This window comes from Chlamydotis macqueenii, chromosome 8 (assembly GCF_036417535.1).
Source record: "Chlamydotis macqueenii isolate bChlMac1 chromosome 8, bChlMac1.mat, whole genome shotgun sequence".
Taxonomy (NCBI): Eukaryota; Metazoa; Chordata; class Aves; order Otidiformes; family Otididae; genus Chlamydotis; species Chlamydotis macqueenii.
In genome coordinates this window covers 21876785-21901234 of record NC_141563.1, presented here as the reverse complement: position 1 = coordinate 21901234, position 24450 = coordinate 21876785, and the positions used below count along the sequence as shown (strand labels likewise).

General features: G+C 42.6%; 1 protein-coding gene across 1 annotated transcript in view; it reads right to left on the bottom strand.

Moving 5' to 3' along the window:
- The window catches only part of COL24A1 (collagen type XXIV alpha 1 chain), a 143341-nt gene extending 121862 nt beyond the window's left edge, over positions 1–21479 (bottom strand). Inside the window, exons 1-3 of the mRNA XM_086754112.1 lie at positions 21424–21479; positions 14801–14862; positions 7039–8354 (exon numbers count right to left, since the gene is read on the bottom strand). Coding sequence (XP_086610238.1) covers positions 7039–8354; positions 14801–14862; positions 21424–21479 — 1434 coding nt within the window. The remainder of the gene's footprint in view (positions 1–7038; positions 8355–14800; positions 14863–21423) is intronic.
- Positions 21480–24450: the final 2971 nt, after the last annotated feature.

Sequence of the window (24450 nt, the reverse complement as noted above, 5' to 3'; positions counted from 1 at the left end):
TGAGGCACTAGATAAAACACTGAATATCACACTGCCCATCACTGAACAACACTGCTGAAAGCTGGCAGGGATACCAGGGAAATCAGAAGGGCAACTCTGATGGCCAGCTCACAGACTTTGGAAAAAAAAAAAAAAAAAAAAAAAAAAAAAGCAAAAGTAAAAAAAAAAAAAGACAGAGAGAAGGGAAAAAAGACAAGCACCCTTTGAGGTTTTATTATGCAACAATGAATTATTAAGATAAGTTGCATTTTTAAAAACCTAAACTTTTGTGTAAGTGATATTTCTTTTTGCTTGGAAACTTAATGCCGCTCATAGAGAAGACAGTACTGATTACGGGCTTAGGCACTGTCAAGTCAATTACATTCATTTGGTCAAAATACTGACCACTTTGAAAAATTCTGGGAAAAACACTGTTGTTCCAAGGAAGAAAAAAAAAAATGCCTCTCCAATTAATCATAATAATCTTAGGAGTCTAACTGTAGTGCAACTGCCTGTTTATATTTGGGAATATTTGTATATCCATACATACTGCACTGAGTCATGCTGAAACCCATACCCTGCACTTCCCTCTCTGTGTAATTTATGAAACAGAAATCTGTGTAACAGTCCTGGTCTTTAGGTCAAACCATAACGTGTCATAATTTTGGCATAGGAGGTTCGCTATTTACCCTAATTGCATAAATGCGCACTAGCATCCTCGTAGTTTTCTAGAGTAAGAAGACCATAACTGTGCTTAGCAGCAACAACAACAAAAAAAAAAAGGTAGCAGACACATGGAAAGCTCCTGACCTGGTGTTCTTATCCAGGTCCAAAAATGTACCTGCAACGGCACAGAGAGCTCCCAGCCTGCCACTGCTGAAGTAGTATGCTTTCTAATCTCTCCTCTCAAATCGTAAGTTGAGATGCACTTTGCTTGGCAAGTTATCCTGGGACTATAAAGGGAAACATATTGTGTTTTTTAGTAAGTATAACAGTTGCAACTACTGTGCATTCTTTTGCGATTTGTGGTACAAAGTTTTTCTCTTTCCCTGTTTCAGATGCTCTCTATATTTCCTTAAAAATACATTAATAGCCAACCCCCACCATTTTCCTAATAGAAATTTTAATGAGTATTTATTAACATCCTTGATCTTTGCTGATGATTTATTGAAGGAGGGCAGTGAAAATGTTTGGTTTTGTTATTTTTTTTTAATTAGTACCTGCTTTTTGGGGAAAAAAAAAAAAAAAACAAAAAACAAATTACAAACCTCCCTTTGATTTCACTAACTCATAAGTAATTATCTCTCTTCATCTAAAAAACATAAAAAGAAGAAAATCTAATCACAGCCAAGCCCTCAGCAACCCCTAAAAGCAGCAGTAAAATATATTTTGAACTATGCAGCCAGAAATGAATAATGCTTTCTCAAAGCTTTCCGAAGTAAAGTCAACCACTGTAGAGTAAGTCTCTGGTTGACAATAATTATCAATTAGCACCAGTTATCCAGGTGTTTGATTGAAGTATTAACAAGGACTCTCCTTAACCACAGTATATTACTCCTTAACCTCCAACTCAGACTCATCCCTGCAACTCAAGCAACATCTCTGCTTGACAGCAAACTTAGTGCACTCGTAAGTCTTCCTGGAAATGCTTTTCCAACTAGTTGTAAGAAGTTATTCTACCCTATGTACTTCTCCAACCTGTGAAAGCAACTACAATGTCACATCAGCATGACTGTTTTCATACTAGCTAGGATGCTATTTATGCCTCCTAGGCACCCATGTAAGCCACAGAAGCCAACTCCAGAGAGCGAGACAATCTTCCTTAAACCAAGAAATTAGTCATCTGTTTGAATAACTTTTCCTCCAACTACCAGAAACAGTAATTAAACAAACCTAAAGCAATTAAAAGTGTTAATGTGGTTTTCTGCAGTTCACATTTTAACCACCACCAAAAGATAGTGACTTTGTGTAAATACTACTGACGCAAACTTTAAATTCATTTACTTAATAAGATCAGTTTGCTCAAAACAGACCATAGGTACCTTAAGAAAGGTTGTACAACTTACTGTCCTTAGGAATTGTAAAAATTTCATTTAGCTATTGAGGGGAGATGCTCAAGTTCCAAATAATCATGGCTTAATCCTGAAATAATAAAAGTAGATGCTACTTTTCCAGAAGTTTTCACTACCTTTCAAATGGTCATTGGGATGAACGTACTGGTGAGACTTCACAGACATTTTCTAGGATACTGAAGCCTCTCCATGGATGTATGTTTTAAACTTGCCCTATGCCAGAGGTAACAGGAAGCATTTAATTCACATACAACAAAACCTCTAAGATTTCAGATGCACAGCAGTAAATTCTGCATTAAGTACTTAAAACTTATGTACAGGCACATGCTGATCCTGTTGCCATTCAATACCCAAATAATATTCACTGAAGTTTCTCTTACAAAATAACTATGAAGTTTCTCTTTAAAAGGCATTCAACTACACCTCAACCACTCAACCTCACCTCACACATTTTTTACCTCAAATGCTTTTTTAAAAAGACCAAATTAAAGAAACATACGAGTTCAATGCTTGAGCACTCAAATACCTAAGGCAGAAGGTCCTTGAACAAAACAAAAACAGACATGAAACTTTCTGCACATCACCACCAAAATATCCAAAATACAGCAGGGAAGTAAACAGAAACATCAGGCTCCAAACCTCTCCCAGAAAACTCTCCAAGAAAGGAAATGCCACCTCTAACACTGCTAATATCACTTGTTCTATTGTGCAGGTATCACGCCGATTAGCAACGTTTTCCTTATGTCTCACCTAAAATTTCCTACTCTGTCTTGCCGTACTTTCCGTGAACAGACAAAAAAGTGTCTTTGTTAGTTCATCCTTTGCGGAGTTATAACATTTGTCCCCCACTTTCATTAGTTCATTTTTTTTAACCTTTGCTCAGAATCATATTTTCTATAACTGTGCCACTGTTACTGCAACCATCTCCAATCCTTGCAGTCTATCTACATCCTTTTAAAGCTCATCATTCGAAACTGAGGACACTCAGCCAAACTGCAGCCTCAGCATACCTAAGCCAGTAGAAAAATAGCCTGTCTCTGATTCTCACCACTCCTGGTAACGTATCAAGCATCACAGTGATGAGATGCATTTATTCTCTATTGCGCTATAATATCACTCTATCACTCTCCTCTGACTGCCTAACCAATCACCCCCCATCCTCTATTTGTACATTTAATTTCTGTACTATTGCACTAAGTTTTATCTCACCAGTTTTAGACCACCTGGAATTCCAATTCTGTCACTCAGAATTCTTCTACCTACTCCTTGCATGCTTTGTCTACCTTATTAAAGTATACTACTTCATAAAGATATTAATTTAATTATTGAGCAACAAGGATCCTACTACATAAATCACCACTTACTTTTTCTTCTTGCTTCATTTGCATTTCACTGTAAAAAGTAAAAAAAACCCCACAGTCTTTCCAAATGCCCTAGCGCAAGCAGCCACTTGTCTATGATTAACCTCCTTTCTTTACAGCTGTGGAAGTCTTTCCCTTTCTCTGTCAAGAATTCCTCCAACAGCCAAAGCAAGGTCATCAACATCAGAGGACTGCACATGGCTTTGGGTTATGGATTAAAGCTTTTCAATACTGTTGTGCAGAAGATAGGGAAACTGCATCAGTTTCAGTTGAATTAAAAGAAATGTTTAAATATTTAAGACTAATCTCTTTTTGCTACTAAAAGTAAACCAGCAAGAATCTTAAGTTGTTATCTGAATCAGCAGATACTGAGATAGATTTCTCAGCCTGGGTAGGGAAATGTGAGGGTTACCTGCAGAGCTAAAATGCATGAAAGTGATTAACTGCCCCAGTATATCCCCTCTGGCTAGGGAGAGCCTCAGCAAGCCAGTTTGTTCAACTGAGAAATAAGCTAAGGGTGAAATCTCTGCTGACGCTACCCTTACTGCTGTTTATTTAGCACCACATTCAGGATCTCTGAACTGCCCTCTTTCATGGTTCTCACCCTCACACATCTTGGTTGGAATAAGAGCATCTCATCCAGGACTCAATTCTGCCTAATGCAGGGCTTGCATTTCCAGCTCCTCCTGGAAATATCTCCAGACTGCTCCTCCTTATCAACTAGATAACCAAAGGAACACCACCTCTTGGTCTTCTATTTCTCCTCCTGAGTGTCTTCATAATCCAGAAGGCTTTTCCAATAGAGAAAATTAATTCCTAGCTCATTTTTCAGAGGAAGCCAAATCCTGTGCAGACAGGATTACCTACCAGCAACTAACCTAAGTCAGCTCTTCAGCTCACATCAGCCCCTCTGACCAGTGTGGGACTACGTATCACGTTACTGCAAGCTGCTTTAGAACTGTGCAATGAAGAATATCAGTTTGAAAGTTAAACAGTTAAAAATACACACCAGACCTTTTTTTTTTTTTTTTTTTTAAATCTTTATACAGTGCCAACACCCTCTGCAACACAAACAGGAACAGCTCATTAGAGGAATAGAGCGGCTTTCCCTCTTAACTAGTGGTTCAGGAGACCACACTGTTCCACTTCAAATTCACCTTATATTTTTGTAGGGGATTTTGGTCATTGCAGCTGCTAGAATTTTAATCAGGCTCTTAATAGTTTTGAAGAAATAGGTGCCCTTTTCCATATGCTATCCATAGATGAAAGCCTGAATTTTGGAGTTGTGTTTTGCAGTGGTGAGGTGAATGCCACAGCTGTGGGATCATAGAATACAAGGGGCCTAATTATACAAGGCAAGAATCAGTTCTGGTAGATGATTAAAAGCTAAAATGAAGCTGAGGAGTTTAAGAACCACAAAAGCCAGTTCTTGCCTGTCAACTCCAATAGAACGAACATTATTTCTGTGTTGAAATCTTGAAAGAAGGTTCAAACCAACCACAACATAATGAAAGAAGTATATAAAAAAAAAAAAAAAAGAAGAGGGGTTTGTGGGGGTGTGTTTCATGCCTTATCAGGATTTTTTTGCTGCAAGGGAACTTTGCAAGTTCCTCAGTGCTACTTTTTAGGCTCTCCACTGATAAAGACTCTGTGGGTACTTACATATTAAAGTGTTAGAGCCATATAGATAAAAGCTGAATTATCTCCAGTCTTCTCAACATAGGTGTACTAGACTGAGGAAGCAAGCCAAGACCACCTCTTAAAGTCTGAGGCCAACAACAGGGGCAGGTACTGTGCCATGCAACCTCCACAGAGCAAGTTCTTCACAAAAGCCTGTATGGAAAGACCATGCGGAGGCCTCTTCTCCTTTTGGCATCAACCGTTCTGGCAGCACAATGCTTTAACTCTGTCTCTGTTTCAGCTGATGCTGCTGGCCCCTTCAGCCAAACTAGATGCCCACAAAGGTCTAGATTAACTTCCCAGCTCTGTCACAGATCTCTAAAAACTTGGCCATATTACTTAAATCCTGACGCAGCAAAACACTTCAGCACAAATGCACCATATTCATTGCTACAGACCACACCAAACGCAAGGTCTGCTCTAACTGCCCTCCTAGATGAGACAAGCTTCTGTGTCCCCAGTCTGAGGCATAGAAAATGGTAATATAGACATCTTCAAACTCTCCAAATCAGCTATCCTCTTTTGTCTGTGTCTAGAAAAAAACCCGGAGCATTTGCTTGGAGTTATTTAGGAATGTGAACAACTGACAGCATTATCAGCAGCCGTTTCTCCGCAACATTAAAAAAAATTAAAATTTAACTTTCTTGGCTGTATCTGACTGAAATCACAACATACAAGCTATGTGCTAAAATGAAAAGCTTCCATTAGCAGTTATGAAACATCCTAAGTTCCAAAAACAGAAGTTAACCTCATATTGATGACAGCTACATACTTAGTGATATGTCCCCATAAATACTATGGTAAGGGACAAAAAGAGAAAGGGAGACTGACTTCACATTCAGAGAAGATTAGGCAAGAGCACCCCTGGACTAACATGAATTACTTGTTAACACATTTTTCAATTGTGTAACAATTCCTTTGCATCTGAATCCTGTTTAGAGTACAATTTTAACTGCTGACTACCTTAACAAAAAACATTTCAGTGCTGAAAGAATACACACACTGAATATATGGGCACATTCAAATATATATTAGGAGCTGCTTAACACATACCGAATTGTTGTCCAGCAATAACCACACAAATAAAAAATAAATAAATAAATTAAAAAAAAAAAAAAGAAAAGAAGAGCAAGTGGAATTATCTATTCCACGCTACAGTTTAAAAATTTTAACCAAAAACTCAAACAAGCACTATTCCAGGCAGGAACTGCTGTTCTTTCTTGTCTGTAGCTTGATATATATTGTTCCGCTTTTTATGTATTAAAAAGTTGATGAGCCTTGCGCACACAATAAGAAAGGACAAACAGGTTTCTGTTAAAAGCACTACTGCACGTTTGCAATTCTTTCAGGGATCGCTTACCCTGCAAACTGAAAAAAAATGCCAAGAAAATCTTGTAAGACTGTTCTAGAAGTCATTTTACATGCAGGTTTGCATGACTCTGTAGCCTTGAGCTAGAAATGGTTTTAGCAATCTAGATTCTGCAACTGGACTCTTTCTACAACGATGAATGTTGATAGCATTGCTCAACTGAGAGAACTATGTTAGTCTTCCAAACAGCCTCATTGTTCTTTTCATGGATCAGTGTCTGCATTTGTGTACTGTATGATTTTATTTTGTCATTTTATTAAGTGAGCAGTCTCCATAATTAGCAGTTAAAAACATCCAGCTGCACTTCTAACTTTAAAGAAGTCTGGTTTCCCTACCACTTCACCAGAATGTGAGTGTCTTGAATGTCTTTGTATCCTGCCAATAGATAAAAATATACAACACTTACACCAAAATTACATGCAGGAAAGAGACATACTTAAGGCAGACAAACATTTGTACAGTACAGCCAGAAGAAGTTGCAGTCACAGCTTTGGCATGCTTTGCAAGGTTTCTTTCAAAGACTCTGTTAAATATATGTTGCTGCATTATAGTAAAAGGAGTAGTAAACATGACTTACAGGAGGTCCAGTTTCCCCCTTTGGACCTCTGACACTTCCCATTTCAAACATTTTGTCAAGATCTTCATAGTCATAAGCATAATTATCAATACCAATGTCATAACTGTTTTCCATGTGGTAAGTGTCATCAGCATCAAATGCACCTTCCTGCCCTGGACTGAGTTGATTATCCAGAGAGAGGTCAGCAGGCAAACTGTACCAGGTTGTGTTGAAGATTTGCTGCTTTTTGCTTGGTTTCTCTAAATGCTGTTTTACTTTGTCCATTCCCTTGCTTTTAGTTTTACTCTGTTTTACAGTGGAGATCAGAGAAGGCTCACTTTTTCTGCCTGCATCTTCTGTGGTATTATCTAAAGTATTTGGATATGATCCTGTGGAGGTTTTAGTGATGTTTCTTTTTTCACTCGTCTCCTGCTGAGGAAGAGGCAGATTGACGTTCTCCTGGAGTTCTGTTTCAGGCCAAGCTTCCAGCAACAGAGGTTTGGCCTCTGTAAACTCCAATGCAGAGACATTTCTTGATTCAAGATAGACATTTCTTGATTTGGATAGAAAGTGAATCTGAGCAACACTGGTAACAGGAATGTTTGATGTTTCTTCCCTTCTATAAGCTGATATGCCTTCTGACTGATTTTGCTCATCAATTATTATCTTTGAAAAAACATCCAGCCCATCTGACTCACGCGGAGCTCCTCGCAGAGATCGATACGTTTCAGCCTGGCGACACTGCTGTTTCACATATTTACAATAGTTTGCAGAGGCTTCTGCAGAGGGAATAATATCTAGCTGACATATAACTCCTTCAAAGCCGACAGAGTGAGAGTTCATCCTTCCCAGGGTAAATAAACCATCCAAATCAAATGTCTCCACTTCAGAAAGTATTTCCTTGCTATAGTACTTCTTTCCGCACTCAGCGAATAGCGAGACAGTCTTGTCTCTAATGTCAATGGCAAATGAATGCCATTGTTCATTATGAACACTATAATCAAAGTATATGGACTGCTTCCCTCCAGTGTACACCACTACCTTTCTCGGTAGCAACTGGACACCAAACTGCAGTCTACTTTTGTTCCTAATACTGAAAAGGAAAGCATTATTTACTCTGTAAGAGTACAGCCCAACTAATATGGTGAATGGATGCCCTAGCTTGGATGGTATGACTTGAGTGATGGGGGACTCGATAAGCGCATCACTAGTTAGTACAACTCCTGCTACGGTTAGACGAACGCCCTGAGGTAACAGAGATGATGTTGAGGGCGCTGTCGTCTCTGAGGGCTGTTGAACATCTTTCACAAGGCCTAGTTGATGAAGAACATCTATTGCTGTAAAAAAAAATAAAATAAAGGCATACTGTTGATTTCATTTACGAGCTCATAAATTCAGATCCATATAAACAAATGTACGTATAACATCTTAACAAATCTGTACTTGCCAGAGCATATATACTGCACACAGCAAGGCCAGCAAAGCCCTAGCATAAGGCACACCAATCTTTCAAATAAATCAAACAAATAATTAAAGCCAGAACAAAATTTTCATCTTTTTTAAAAAAGGAAACACATAGAAAGGTCCACATAATGCCCACTGTAGGTTAGTTCATTTATGAAACTGAAAAATCCCCATTTGCTGTTTTCAGCTTTTTCACAGTAGTCAATGAACACACTTTGTCAGTTCCTTATTTATTTGGCTAATGCTGCCTACTCTTTGAGCATATAGGTTTGGTTTTGGGTTTTTTTTTTTGTTTGTTTGGGGTTTTTGGGTTTTTTGTTTTTTTTTTTTTTGGTTTTTTTTGGTTTTTTTTTTAAAGTTTTTCATCTGCAAAAACCTTCTGCAATAAAACCATGCTTTTCCTCTTCATCAGAAAAGTTTAAATGAAAGCATCTGGGGAGAGGGTTGCCTTATTTTTAAGAAAGGACAAGCTATTTATAACACAGTGACACCTCAGTGCAGCATCAGAAGATAGCCACTGGCTCAAAGCAAACCACAAAGGTAAGCCTTGCTGAGGAGCTACTATGTGCTGCAGAGGTGTTTCAGCTGGTACCTGGGAAGAACTGCTGTGCTTCACCAGAGAGCCTTCCTCCTGCCAAGCAACGTCCTGTGCCATTACAAGGCTGGCTTTAAAGGGAATTGTTTTCCCCGTGGGATCACCCTTGATTGTATGTATCTGTACCGAAGTTAGTCAGGCTAAAAGAAAACAAAGATATTTCCCAGGGGAGATGCAACAGAGTGCACTGCCGCCTCCTTTCCCTCCACACAGTTTACTTCTTAGGGCCAGGGATGAGATTAACTCTGCAGAAGCGGTGAGGAGCAATGCAAGAGGAGAAATGTCAGGACCCAAGGGGCAGTACTCCCATCTTCTGGTTCATCTGTCCTCCCAGCAAATGCAAGGCTGCAGCTACCCAGACAAGATACTGAATTAAGAGTGGACTCCACAGCAGGAGACAGCAGTGGATGTTAAGGAGACAGAGAAACCAGCTGTCCTACCAATTTATGTCCTACAGATTTGGCTTTGGCATACAGAAGTCTGGATAGGACATCCTCCTACAAAGTGGAATGGGCAGTGGTCTGTTCACTGTTGGATTCTCTAGTGTCTTATATAATGTGAGCTTTGTGCTTCCTGGACCTTACAGTATCTCCATCATTTACCTGGCTAAATATCTTCACCTTATGGGTAGAAACATAACTATCTAGCCTCCTGATAAACTGAAATTCTATCTGACCTGGGATAAGAAATCAAAGCCACTTTCCTTCTAAAGGGTAAATCAATGGTCAAAGACGACCAAATTCATTTGGTACTGCCTAAATCAGATTTAGGCGTGTTGGAGTTGGTGGGTATAAACACCTTCTTCAGTTAGCATGAATATAAAGACACCGTTAGATCCCTTATGATGCAGCTGAAATAGAAACAGTAGAAAGGTTTGAATAGGAGCTAAACTGCATGTCCTCAGCAGCATTCCTGTAGGGTCGCAAAATAAGACAGCACTTACAGCACTGATTGGTAAAACTGCTTGTCCGAGTGTTTGTGAAAGATGCCACAGAAATACTGCAGAGACTGAGACAAAATGCAATCATGGAAATAAGAGACAAGAAGGTTAAAAGACATAACACGAGAAAAGGCTAAAGGAACTACATTTGCTTGGCCTGGAGATGGGAAGCTCTGGGGGAATCTAACTGCAATTGTCCATTATCTGGATAGGGTTTAGAGCAAAAACACACAAAAAAAAGCTGAGGAGTAATAGGCACAAGCTGCAACACAAGAAATTCTATCTCCGTACAAAGAAAAAACATTCTCACCACAAAAGTGGTTAAGTGCTGGGCCAGGGGGCGAGAGACATTGTGTAATCTCCATTCTTGGAGATTTTCAAAGCCCAACTGGACAGGAGCCAACAACCTGAACTAACTTCAGCATTGACCTCGGTCTCAGCAGGAGGTAGGACCAGATGAGTTCAAGGTCCCTCTAACCTAAATTTTCTGATTTTCTGCACAAGAGGAAACTGAACATGGCAGTTTTCATACACAGTATTGCACAGAAGCATACAATAACATCTGTTTTCCACAGACTGGAACAACTGACTGGACCTGAACTTCAGTGAACTGCCTATATTAAAAAAGACTTGCAGTATCTAACTACTGATCTAATAAGCCTAACCAGGAAGAGACTGGCACTTGCCATAGCATTTAGCTGAAGGCACTTCTGCTATGCTTGTTGTGCTTATATTAAGTGAATAAAGCTATCAAATGGCATAACAAAAGTTTTAAGTAACCAAGAAAAATTAAGAACTCTCTGCTGTTTTAACAGAAAAGAGCAACTGAAACAAATGAATGTTCACCCCTTTAGTGGAAAAAAAAGTTCTCCTTTCCCAGTCTTCCCTTTCTCTGTTTACTGAATATGTTCATAGCAGACTTTAAGAACAGACAGATGTTGGCTTAGTTTCAGTGGTAAGTTATGAAAAGAGCCTGAGATTTCCTTGAGAGTGGTTTATAAATTGGAACCAAAAGCATCAACCTGAATGCACTGTACATCTTGAAAATTAATTGCACACCTTGCAGTGTTTCTAGTCGTGTTTGATACTCACAGACATGCCAAAATTATCCTGGCAGGTAGCCAGCACAGACAGAGGTATGGGGAAAGCATATCTTTGCAGAAAGTCATGCGTACGCCAGTTTCTCAAGATGTTTTGCCTCAGAGTAATTAATTTACTATGGCTGTATTTTTATCTGTCAAACTGATAATAGAGGTCAGGTTATAGCAGAGCTTCGAAGCACAACGCAATCTGCTAATGAACCACCACACTTTCCCAGGACCCCAGTCCTGTGTGGTCTGCATGTAGTTACGGAGGAGAAAGCTGTACTGGTGTTGCCCTTGTGAAAGCGAGGAGGAAACATGGGTCCTGAGCTCCGGGCAACGCAAAGGTCTTATTTATGCAAATAACACTCCAAGGCTGGAGACATCGCTGCAGTACTTCCGTGCACAGGCTGGGCCAGCTGACTGCACAGAGGAGAACAGCTAATAATTTAACCTAAGGTTGTGTCTAAATATCACATCCTAACCTTAAATATTTGGCAAGTGCTTGTATTTTAAAATATTTGTAATTACATATACATACATGTATTTAAACATAACAATGCACATTGACCTGTCCAAAGCATTATGAATTGAAGTATAAAACAAAAAGCTTAAACTGGCTTAAAACAATCAATTTAAAAATGACAGTCAAAAAGGATTGCTCTAAATCGAAAACTGCAAGCAAAAGTGCCAAAATTTTGGCAGTTCTGATTTGAAAACAGCACATTGTTTAAAAGATATTAAGAAAAGGAAAATCATCTGAGAGCATGAGGAGAAATAAGACATATTCTCCACATCCTGCAAACAGATTTCCGTGAACAATGACAGGTCCTGAGAATGCTGTGTGAAAAATGACAGCAAAAGATTAAGTATCAACTAATTATTCCTCGCTGACTTGCTGCCTGTTAACTCACCGTCAAGCCAAAAAGCTGCTCCAAACTTTTTTGGCCAGTCGTTCTATTTCTGGTCCAACATGTATTTTTATTTTATTTTAAGGTTTTCAGAAGCTCTTGGCAGTACACAGGGTTTTGGGAGCAGGCAACCCTCTCAACTCTTCCTCCCAGCATGACAACCACTATTTTCTTTACCTATCAGTAGTCAGTTTTCTTTGTTTACTCATGTCTGCACAGCATCTGTCTTCACTTACTCTTCACTCAACCTCCAAATTGTAACGGCTCATCTTCTTGAAGGAAAAGTTGTTTTGGGTTTTTGGTGTCAAGCGCTTTCCTTCCACCTCCAGGGAGGACTTGAAAAATTCACAACCTTACTGCAACATGAGGGGAAGGAAAACCTAACATGGGCTTTGGCAAAAAAAATCTTCCAACTGCCTCGTGGCACAAAAAAAAAAAAAAAAAAAAAAAAAAAATTCGCAAAAAGGAATTGGGAAGGGATGAGGGGATTTGGCTATTTGATTGTTCTACACCCCTATGGTGTTCAATCCTTCTTGTTCATTTTCCACATTCCTCCATACTTGTGACTACTTTGAAGGCAGGACATTTGGGGCGCTCTCTCCATTTCAGCAATCCCGGGGTATACATCACTCACTTTCCTTTTACCAGTATGGGTAAGGGAAAGACAAGGGTCATTCATCAGTCAGCTCCACCAGAACTGAGAGTAATTAACTCATTTGGTCACCCATTTCCTAGGTGATGCTGCATGTGCAGTTGGGGAAATTAAGATACCTGGCTGCAACCAATGCTCTCCCAGACACGAGGCCGAGACTACCATAGGAAAGCCAACCAGATACATTGATTCTGTATGTCCTTGAGCCACACTCAAAGTACTGTTTCTAAAGGCTAAGGCTGTATCTTTACATGTATTTCACTGAACACAATTTACAGCAGCCTACCAAAATGAAGAGGGCACAGCTTCTCAGGTAAAGCATGCACAGGCTGCCCCCTCAGCCCAGGAGGGCAGGAATGTCAATTACTCCAGCTAGCATCTTCATATTTGGCAGAATACTCTTTTTTTTCCCCCCCAAAATACAACTGCCAAGAAAGTTTTAACAACAACTTAAGTGTTAACATATTCCTAATGGGCAGACAGTTCTGTTCCTGGCCAAACTCTAAGCACTGCAAACGGAACAAGGCTAGCTCCGCAGGTTACAGACTGAGACTGCAGCATACACTTGAGCTGCTTTTTTTTCGGGGAGATTTCCTCAGTCTGCAGTTCTCTGAACTGCTTTTTACAACCTTGTTTACACACTGTGCAAATAAAGCTCGTGAAGGACCAGATTCACCCACGGGCAGAAAGTGGCATTACCCCATTTCTGCAATTCTTTGTGCACAGAGGTACTCTCAGCCAAGAGTAAAACAAGCCTCACACTGCACCCACTCCCCCATGCCCCTGCTGCCCTCCGGTCCTGGACCCTTCACAGTCCTTGCCTGAAGTCTCATTAGAAAAGCAATTCTCAGGCTGAGGCACATGAGAACTGAGACAAATTGTTTATTTCTCTGCAGAGGAGGAGGGTGGGCTGGAGGGATGGAAAGAAATCAAACCATCGCTGCACACCTGTCTCTGGCATCCCTCACCTGCTCCCACTACACTGGGAAAATGCAAACTGCCTCCCTAAAACAGCCTCTTCCCTTTCCATCCCTGCAGGCCTGGAGCAGGGCAGGCCACACACGTCTATGGGTGCCGTCCCTCCTCTGATGAGAACTTGGCTCAGCTAATAGAAAAATCTGGGAAAATCCCATCATCACAAAAGCATATGTCCCCCATTGAGCTGAATGTGAAAAATCAACAACCAATCTTAGCAGGCAAACAAAGAGCAACTAGTGGAAGGCAAAACTACAAAAAGAACAGGGGAAATCAAAACATCACAACTGAGGAAAAAACCAAGCTTCGCCAGTTGCAGGGAATGATGAGAAGGAAAAAGGCATTGGCGAGAATAATGGTGGGAGGCTGCTGAGACATCTCACAGTGCTCCAGCCAAACAGTATCAGGAACGAGCCTTGTCTCCACTGTGCAAGCCAGCTGTTTGTATTCAGCTGAGTATTTGCAGTTAACCCACTCACCAGCCAAGGACGACCTATTCCTTCCCTCACCTGTACATGAAGGAACACAGCAGAGAACTGCTGCTGCCACTCTCCTGGCAGAGAAGAAATGACGAGTGGCACGTTACCTCTGCCATTTTGGGATGATAATATTCCCACAGCAGTCTCTAGTGCAAGCTGCACATACGGTGCAGTTATAACAGCTGGCAGATTAAAAAAGAAACTAAAAACAAGACAACTATTTCCTCACTAACATCTGCATTTTTGAATGCAAAATCAAATGAATAGACAACTTCACTTTTTGCTTTAATGATGCCAGCCTAGACTAAGCCTTTATTATACACAGTGGTTTGCTCGCAGAGCCCTAAGTGCAAAGGTAACTCAGTCATAGCCCGCCACCCCCAAGGACACCCACTTGCAGTGAAGACACAATCAAAGCCTTTTCACTATACAAGGCTTCTCTTTTATGAAGAGCTTGCTTAAATATGTAAGCTATTTCATAGACAGAAAATCTGAGTAATTTTCAAAAGGTCATCTTTTCCAAACTGGTTACTTTAAACTTTTGCTCTCATTATGCCGTAGCTGGTATTTTCTTTAAGTCACCATTAAGGAACTGAACCAAAGGTCACAAGTAACAACAGCCATTTACACTTTTCATCTGGTAACAGATTATACAAACAGCCTGTTATTAAAAAAGCGTTCTCACCTCGTTTGGGTACTTGTGCAACACCCACAGCTATACATATTGCAATAAAAAGGAGAGTTTTCCTAAAAGGGAAAAAAAAAAAGAAAAAAGAGCATGTGAGAAGACATCTACAGTTTCAGAACTTCAAGGAAACAGAAGCTTGAATCAACATCCAAAGTCAATGGCAGGATACCACGGACTTCAGCAAGTCCTGGATCAAAGCCATCACATTGTACAACTTTTCACTGATGCTGACAAGGCATTTTACATGAAGATCAAGGATTATGTATGCCCTCATATATAGTGCATATATTTTACACTAGCTTTTATTAATAAAGTAACTGCATCTGGTTTACATTTTCTCTCAGCAGCCTTCAAATATGAATGCTTCTATGTACTAAATTTCTTCCTGGAAAGAAAAAAAAATGTTACTGTAAAGAAACCTTAAAATAAATGACAAGTTAATGTCTGTGGAGATCATTAGATACTTTTGATCTGCTATCAGTCTTGTCATTGTATCATATCACTTTACCATAAATTCAAGTGTTGTGTCACACTTTTGTTCCTGTATTATGAAGTTTCGTCATGTTACAAACAAGATACTATTCTTCACAAGATAAAAAAAAAAATCCCATCACATTTTGACTTAAAACTTCATGCTCAGATAGAAGAGTGTAATACTGACCAGTATCATAGGCTCACCGATTCCAATTAACATACATAAGGTATATAGATATAGATTATGTGCTCAAAATTTGCTTTAAATGAAAAGTGTTGGATATTGGATAACTAACACATTTATACCATGGTTAAAAACAGACTGTCTGCTGGTTTTTACCCAATTATCATATTAATCAGATTAACAGAAAATATATTTCTCATTTATTAAAGAATTCAATCACTGAAAAGAGTGTAATTTCGTGTTAATGTTGGACATCCAGGCACAGAAACAGATGTATGTAACAATAATAGTAACCAATATCTATTTAGCTCTAAGAAGAAATATTTCTAAAATATCAGAAATATGGTTCTGATACCAACTACTCAACTCATGCTCAAGCCTCAGCTCAACCCTCTTGCTCATTAACACACGTAGCCTCATTGATTTTTCACAGTATCAAACACGAGATTGACTAAAAGTGTTTGCTGGACCATGCCAGAGAGCACTTGAGTACCTGAAATAAGTAGTATTTGAAAGTAACACAGTTGCAACTAAACACCTGTAACTTCATGGGATATAACTTTGCCAGGTAATTAGTCAAACTTGCACAGAAAGACAGTGCAGGAAAGAAAACCCTGCCACTTTATACAGGAACGTGAGGTTCAAACAGCAATGACAGACAAGTTCCTTCCACCGAGTGTTTGCTGCCAGGTTGCCTTCAGCTTAGAGGATAACACATGCCTAAACCAAGCATTAGTAATGCTACAAGGACAAGAAAGCATCCCAAGATTTAAATATTTATATAAATGTGTGTATGTATACACACACATACACATATATATAGCAGTATTTAGTGAAAAATCTTAATATTCCTGTCAAGGTTTGCAATTCAAATATTCTAGAAACATCCAAGTGCATGAAAATCACAGAGCAAAAATCTGTTTTTATCATTTTGCTCAGTGAAGGGGGGGGGGGGGCGGTGGGGAAAAAAAAAAAAAAGTAAGAATTCATTGGTCTAGCAGAGGATGAGTTTGATTACTTGCTCTCCTTCCACTTAGGCAGTTTTACTGTGGGGTTTCACCCCAGTTTTCAAACCAAGGCCCCCTCCGGGGAAGGGCATACTTCACAGCTGGTGCCGCTGCTTCTTGCGGGCCCCCAGCCCAAGCAGCAGGCTGTTCTCAACCACCCCTTCCCCAAGCCCAGCCCTTGGTAAGACACTTGGCTGAGCCTTCCCCTAAGTCTCATTATGAGGAAAAAACCCTGCAGCAAATGCTGGGAGGAGAAAGGAAGCGTTATAGACTAAACCAATTCCCATTCCTTACCAGTGTGTTGGTTCAAATGACAATTTTAAAAGTGCACTATCCACCACCACCCACTCTCCAACTGGCAAACCTCTCTGCTGTCCCTTCCTCTTCACCTGCTTGGCAGCCGGGACTGCATTCACCAATTGCCACACTGATTTTCAAGCAAAGCACTTATTTAAACAGAGGCAGGGAAAGTAAGTTTTATAAAATAAGACTAAACATATTTTTCCTGCTATGATATATCTTTAAAAGCATCCTGCAACATTCTTCAAAACATTTGCTCAAAGATTTCAAAGCAAATAAGTGGGCTGGATCTTGGACAAAATTAGGTCCATCAGTTATGCACCTACATGTGGATTTGCACATTGTGAGAACTTATGTTTTGGCAATCAGAACAAGTGAATAATTTAAGGAACAGCAAGGCATGATAATAGTAATATTTTGTCATTGGTACTGTCACTGTAGAACTGTAGATAGATCATGGGTTTTAGAAGAAGATATATAGAATGTACAGGATATTCAAAAATGTGTTCTAGTTCTGATCACAGAAGTAGAGTGAGGTGGAAACTACGCCTTACAAATCCCAACATGCTTGTAAGGGCACGTTTTTTTAATTTAACCACTGCTGTCCCTAGCTATTCCTGTCTTCAAGCTTTCTCCTGCTACAGCCATGAGATGTCTACAGGAGCAGTTCTGCCACTCCTACAGAGGACCTAATACTGACTGTTCTCCAAACAGCAGGTCAGCTACGGGGGACACACTTTTTTTCAGCTCTCAAGACCAGAATTCAAGTTTTGGTGTTATTTCACAAGTAAATAGTTTCTGTGTCACAAAATGCATCATCTTTTGCTCAAATGAAAAGCTCAATGACAGGAGATAGCCATGTTCAGGAGAAAGTCCATGCATTGCACTGTATCAGACAAAACTCAGGACAACTATTTATTTATTTATTTGACTTCCATGGGCACAAAATGGATTTGCAATTAAAAATAGCATAAGACATTCTGGTTAACTCCAAAGTCAGGATGCCCAAAGAACCCCAGAGTTCAAAACGCAAAGTTGACTCCTCTTAACCTCTTCTGCCATGTCAGCCAGCGACAAGCTGCGTGTCAGGTATCTGCCTCCGTCACCTCCCAGCAAATGTTGTAGGAAGGCAAGAAATTCCAAAATGCTCCCAGGGCTGTAAATTACACAGATGTAACTGGATATATAGAAACATTTAACGCAAGATAAAGACAAATGTCTGGCTCACATAGTGCTCTCCAGCTAATGTCAAGAACAGATGAGCGATCAGTGAAGAGAGAAAAGAGGGACCAGAGATGACCAGAGGGCCGGAGGTCCTCTGATGCATGGGAAAAGTTCATCTTCCTTCTACCTTTTTTCCACAAGTAGAACTTACTGTAAATGAAACCATGTGCAACCTAAAGTGAAACTGTACAAGGGAGGCCTTCTTCCTTCCTTGAAGATGAAAAAAAATGAAATTCTGTCTTTCTGAGAGAATATACTCATGCAAACCCTCTCCTCAAGATCCAGATCACACTACTCTTTGCATTAAAAGCTGCAGAGCAGCCAGTTCTCAGCTGAGCAGTGCCACTAAGGCACCAGGCTCCCTGCTGTGTAACACATACGTGGCTTGATCCATCATCTGCCATAGCAGCAAGGAACAACGCAAGCAGCAAGGAACAACGCAAGCAGCAAGGAACAACACAAGCAGCATGCAGAGATCTGGACCACATCCCTCAGCTGAGACCATAGCTCTTGGGGAGAGTTGCCCTGTTGAGGCACAACAATAGAAAAAACGCAAAAGCATGTGGTAGGGAAGGCTCCAGCTGACTTGAATGCTGCCTGGTTTTCCCCATTTAACATCACACATGAAGCTGCCCCAATACCCCTTTGGCTATATCCTGCCCTAGAGTCTAGGTATCTCTTGAGCTTCCTCCCCTCCTCCAACCTTTTCATCCTCTCTCCTGTTTTACATGCAAGCACAAGCTGAGGACAACTATATAATTGTTTGGAGAAAGAGACTATCAAATGTGGTTGAGCTATCCTACCACCTAAAATAGAGCTTATCTTTCTGATGATCTTTGACATCTTGTGGTTGTTTGTCTTTTCCTATGAGCGGACAGCGACTATCCATGTTTATTTTTTTCCCATTAGGGATGACGGACGGATGATGAAATTGATAAGCTTCAAAGCAAGTTGTGGCAAGCAACGATGCAAGATTCCACCCTCTGATGCGTACCCAGCAGCGTACAGAGCTTGGGTTTGGTCAGTACACAGCCATGCAGGGTAACAGTAGTCTCTTCATTTCAGGATACTTTCCTAAACCTCAGATTTAAAGGAAGAAATACAACTAGTTGACTGCTAGAGAAGGCAGGAAAACCTGTTCCCAGTGTAAGTGCCGCAGATGCAGAAAACCTGAGGGTAGCATTCAACCATGCACTCAACAGTTACGATGGTTTCAATGCCAGCACCTGCCCTAGATGCACAGCTTCATTAGATCTCTGAGCACTGTGGAGGAGAAAAGCCCTGCTTGTGTCCATCAAAACTGAGGGTGGCTTTGGGAAAGGTGATAATGCCTTGTGGATAGAGATGCCCTGGGCTTCTCAAAGGCCCCAAGCTGTTCAAAACCTTATCTTTCGGGATCTGAAAAGATATCTTCCTTCGCTGCTACAATGAGATTAGCCAGCAGGACCAGTGCTGCCTCCAAGTTTTAAGCAACTTACTATCAATGTGGCTTGAGGGGACACAACAGCCCCCACAGCCTCTCCTGGGTGACGGTCACATGCCCTTTGGGCACAGATGCCACCGTGCACTTAACCAGCAAGGGGAGAACTCTGGAATCCTTTGCCCTGGGTTCACAATTTGAAAGAAAGGGAAAAGGGAGGCACACAAGCTAAGGTGAGAGAGGAGCAGAAGACGTACTGCTCTTTCTTCTGGAGGAACAGTGGCCTAAGAGCAGCCTTACAACAGTGCCATGCTTCAGAGAAAGGAAAATCCCTGCCTGGTGACCCAGCCACTCTCTGGCAGCATTTGCCTTAAGATGAGAAACTACCATGTCCAGAAGAACAGTCAACCCTATTAATATTTCTGGAAGGAGAAAAACTAATGAAAAAGATGTGATTTTAGAACCGTTTTGTGAGTACGTCCCTGATTTTGCCGAGATAGCATATGCTAAGTGTTTTCCTCTGTATTAAGGCAACAGCTCCCGCTCCTGTGAAATACTCTGTTCTCTTAGGGTTTGTAGATCACTCCTCAAACATTCTACAATTCAGCACTCACAAGAGACAAGGGTAACACAAGACTGGTCATGTTTTAAAATTAAATATTCCATCAACAAATTTGGTGAGAGGTTTAGGGGTCATGCAGCTGTAGGAGTTTTATTTATTTAAACTGCAGAGACACCCCTATACAGGCAGCAGGTCTGACCTAATGGCATTTCCACAAAAAGGTGGCCTAGGCTGCAAGGGATTGACTGGTTTGATATACGCTAAGGTAACTAGAATTCCTCGCAAAAGGATCAGGTTTCTTTACAGAGGCAAGCAACCAGGTTGCTAGTCAAGTAAATTAGCTAAACAAAATAGAAGTATATAGATCTATCCTCTGAAGCTTGCTCCAATTTTGAACTTGGGTAAACTGCATCTCTGCTACTGCACTACTTTACTATAATTCAGTTTATGTTTCTTTATCAGCAACATCCTTTTACAGACATCAAATAAATCCCTTTTTTAAATTGCACTCAGAGGATTCCTGAAGAAATCCCAGAGACTTAGCCGTCAAACACCGATCTCCCGGGAAAGCCAGCTTCAGAGTATCTGCCCACGAGCACTCGAGCACAGCCAGGTCCCACGGCGGGCACGCTCCGGCAGCACAGCCCGAGCCGCAGCACCGGACAAATCCTCCTCCGTCCCACCCGGAGCTCCCGGTAAATTTAATTTAAGCCGCATCCGGAATAAAACAGGCACTTTACGAAAGGAGACGCGTCCCGGTGACCTCCACAATATCCTCACAACCGTCTTGCCCAGGCTGCTTTCAGGCAAACTGTAGAGGAGAGGTGATGCACCGGGAACACCTCAGCCCTTCGCAGCGGCTTGTAAACCCGGGCACCGCCCCCCCCCCCCCCCCACCACCCCCGGCCGCCTCCGCTGGGAGAAGCGCAGCCCCCGCGCTCAAACGCGGGCTCTGTGGGTTTTGTGTGCTCACTGCGGTTTGATGGCCGGGTACCAACGGGGAGGACGAGAGCCGGGCCGCGCGCGGGTTCAGAGTCACGCTGTGTCCCGCGGGGGGGTCCAGGGTCTCAGGCCCAGCTGTTCCCGCTCCCGGGGGGGGCCACACACCCGCGTGACGTTCCCCGGGCCGGGCTCCCCACAGCCAGGCTGCCCGCCGCGCCGTGGGCTGGACGGGACGGGGGCACCCCGAAGAGCGAGAGGGGAGGCAAGGGGGGGACGCGGGGGCAGTGGCGTACAGAGAGGAGAGACGCACAGGCAGGTTCCGTCCGGGGAGCCGGCACCCCGCGGCTCCCGCCGTTCTCCAGGGGACACCCGCCACCTCGGGGAGTGACGGCTGGAGCCGGGGGAGTGGGGGACAGCCCACCCGGGTCGCCGTCCGCTGCTCCCGGGAGCGGAGGGGCAGCCCGCATCCCCCGTCCCCGCCGTGACGCCTGCCCAGCTCCTGCTTACGTTTGTGCCGCGGGGGAGATGCGTCCTCGCCTTGTCCTCTCGGCTCCCAAATGCATTTGTATGCATTTGCCCGGGCAGCGGAGAGCCGAGGGAAAGCCGGAGCCGAGCGCCGCGCCGCCGCAGGGTCAGCTCCTCTCCATGAAACCCCGCCAGCCCCGAGGTCTCCGCCGAGCTCCGCGCAAGCCCGAGGGCGGCCCGCGGGTGGGGAAAGGCGGAGGGGGTGGAGGAGCCCCGCGCCTACCCACGGAGTCCAGCGGCGGAGCCGCGTTGCAGCCGCCTGCCCCGGCACCGGCAGCCCTCTCCGCCGTGCTTGCCTGCCTCGGTGTTAAATTTCAGCGCTGGCTGCCTGGCGATTACATCAGCAAACACGGCCCCGGGGTGGGCCGCGCACGATGCGCGCTGCCCCGCTCAGCTCCCCCCGGGGCGGGACCCCAGTCCCGAGCCGCCCGTCCGTCCGTCCGTCCCAGCACCGGCGGGGCCGGGAAGGGAGGGCGAGAGCCGTGGGGCGGCTCCAGGTGCGCCCGGTCCGGCTCGCAGCGCCGCGGGACGGGACGGCCGCGGCCAGGTGATGCCGTTTAGCGCATCCGAAGGGAGAGGAGCGGCTTCGGTTCCCCCCGGGCTTCAGGCTCGGCAGGAAGTGGCGAGTTAAATTAACGCGTGGGGACAGAGGTAGCGGGGAAGGGAGATGCTGAAATGGTGTGAAGAGAAAAAGCTGAGCGTGCTGGAGGGCTTGCAGCTCCAGTATAATTGGAGTGGGGTCGAGCAATCCTCCCTCTGGAAAATGTTTGAAGAGCAGATGTAATTTGGTAGCATTACAATGCCAAAAGAAATACGACACCCTTCACTGTCTTCTTTCTAAAGAGGCAAAGGTCTTTTTAGCTTTAATTTCCAGTTTCCTTACCTTGTCCCAGTAATGTAGTCTATTATCACTTTATCCCATAAGACATCTTTATGCAACCCGTCTCTCAAAACAAACAAGGCAGAGTTAAACGATCCCAGCCCTTGCAACACACTCTGTCCAGCAAACCCGCGCTCAAATCCTGCAGCCTTACTTAGGCAAAACTTCCATTGAGCTAAGCAGAAATTTGATGTGAGTTAGGATTGTGGTATTTGGCTCTTGCTGGGCGTTACAAGAACAAAGATTTCACATCAGACCCGCAGCAAAGACCTTCAGGTTGCAGGTAAGATAGAGAAAGGTGACATGAAATAAAACCAAACATTCCCAAACAGCAGAAAACAAGAGAAGTGGTAAGGCACAAAGAAAGGTTGTACAAAACAAGGGTTTTATATTGTTATCACTGAGGATGCTCCACTCAGCTGATAAAGGACTTTTCTGGGTGATCCAGGCAGCTCAGAACAGGCAGAAAAAAGGGGGGACGTGGGGGGGAATTGTGAGGGAACCAATAGCAAACCTAGACTGGTGAATTTTCTTCGGGATAACAGAAGTCAAAGTTATAGGGGAAAAAATATTCTCAGGTAACACACCAGAGTGTATTAGTGTTTAATTTCACACACAAATTCATTTTCAATACCTTGAATCATTCAGAATCTATATAGTCTCACTGGCTGCCGTGGGATTTCCTATTTACTTCACTTTTTGAAAGATGAAGGTAAAAGCTGGCATTTTGCCTTCCTGTCTATGTACCTTGCATTAAACAGAGTGACAGCAAAACGTGAAAATGTATTTGTTCACTGAAGAGAACACGGTGCCTGCCCAGGGAGGTATCTGACACTGCTGCAATAACATCTTTGTCAGCATTTCTGTTTTAAACCACACTTGAATGGCTTCCAACAACTGCAGTGTTATATTTCATTTAGTTTTTGTTTATTAAGATGAACTAAAATGTGTATATTACAGATAGGATTTAGAACAGTGATGCCATTCCATGAAATCTGTCAATCCCTTAAATAAGATGTCTTGTATGCAGTAGACAGTTGATTTCTTAACCCTTTAGCAGCAGCATTAGGGCTGTTATGGAGAGAATCCTGCCCTCATTTCAGGGCACATCGACAAGTACAGGAGCCAACCTGTATGAGATGGGCTGGGGACATTGGGTGCTGAGATCTCCCTTTCCAGCAGCGTTTGCACTGAAGAAGGCATAACTTGAAATTCTTGCCAGCTGCACATACAGGGTATTGAAAAAGCTTTGCTGATTATGCAGTGACTTAAAACAGTTTACAGTTTTAAAATTAGCATTGGTTGTTCAGGTTTTTTTTTGTATTCAAAACTACAAAATCAAGTTTACAAGGTAGGACACTTCTCCTGTTTGACACTTTGCTCCTTAGGGCCATGTTACAGCCCCTGCTGTGGTTTGAGCCCAGTCTTTAGGCTATTTGGGCAGGGTCCTTGGCTGTTCTCATGTAAGGAGCCCATGGGGCCGGCCAGGCTGTGGGGAGGCAGGGGCCAGGGAAAGGATTTACCTGCACCCTTCGCATTTCCCTGCCGTACACGGCTCACACGTCTTTGAGCCACCCGTCCACAAATGGGTTGGGAACGTGCAAGGGATGCTCCTTGTTCCTGTCCCTGTGACTCCGCTTGGCAACTCTTGAAATTTTTTTTTTTTTTGAGAAATGACTAGTGTTATGCTGCAGCTTGGTTGCTTTCCTTCGATATTATCACCCTTCAGACCTGCTGAAGCACCTAACAGAAGAAATTAGCACCATCTAATGCAGGTGAAGAAAGCAAAGGAAAAAGCATGAGGAAATGAGGTTACTTCCCTGATGTCAGACAGCAAGTGTGTGGCACTGTTGGAAACAGTCCATCAGTCCCCAGCTTGCTGCCCATCACCTGCTGTTTTAGATCAGCTCCGAATCTCTTCTAAGCTCCATGGCAAAAATCAGTATCAGTTTTATTCTTACATTTGCTTCTTCCAAGTGTTCTTATGCCCTAATAAGCAAAACCTACTATGTTTAAAGCTATCAGATTACATGTGTTTCTTTCCAGAACTATATATAGCAGTCTGTATACTTACACACACCAAAAGACATGGTCAAGCTCCAGATGTGTTAGCACTCATTGCAACACAG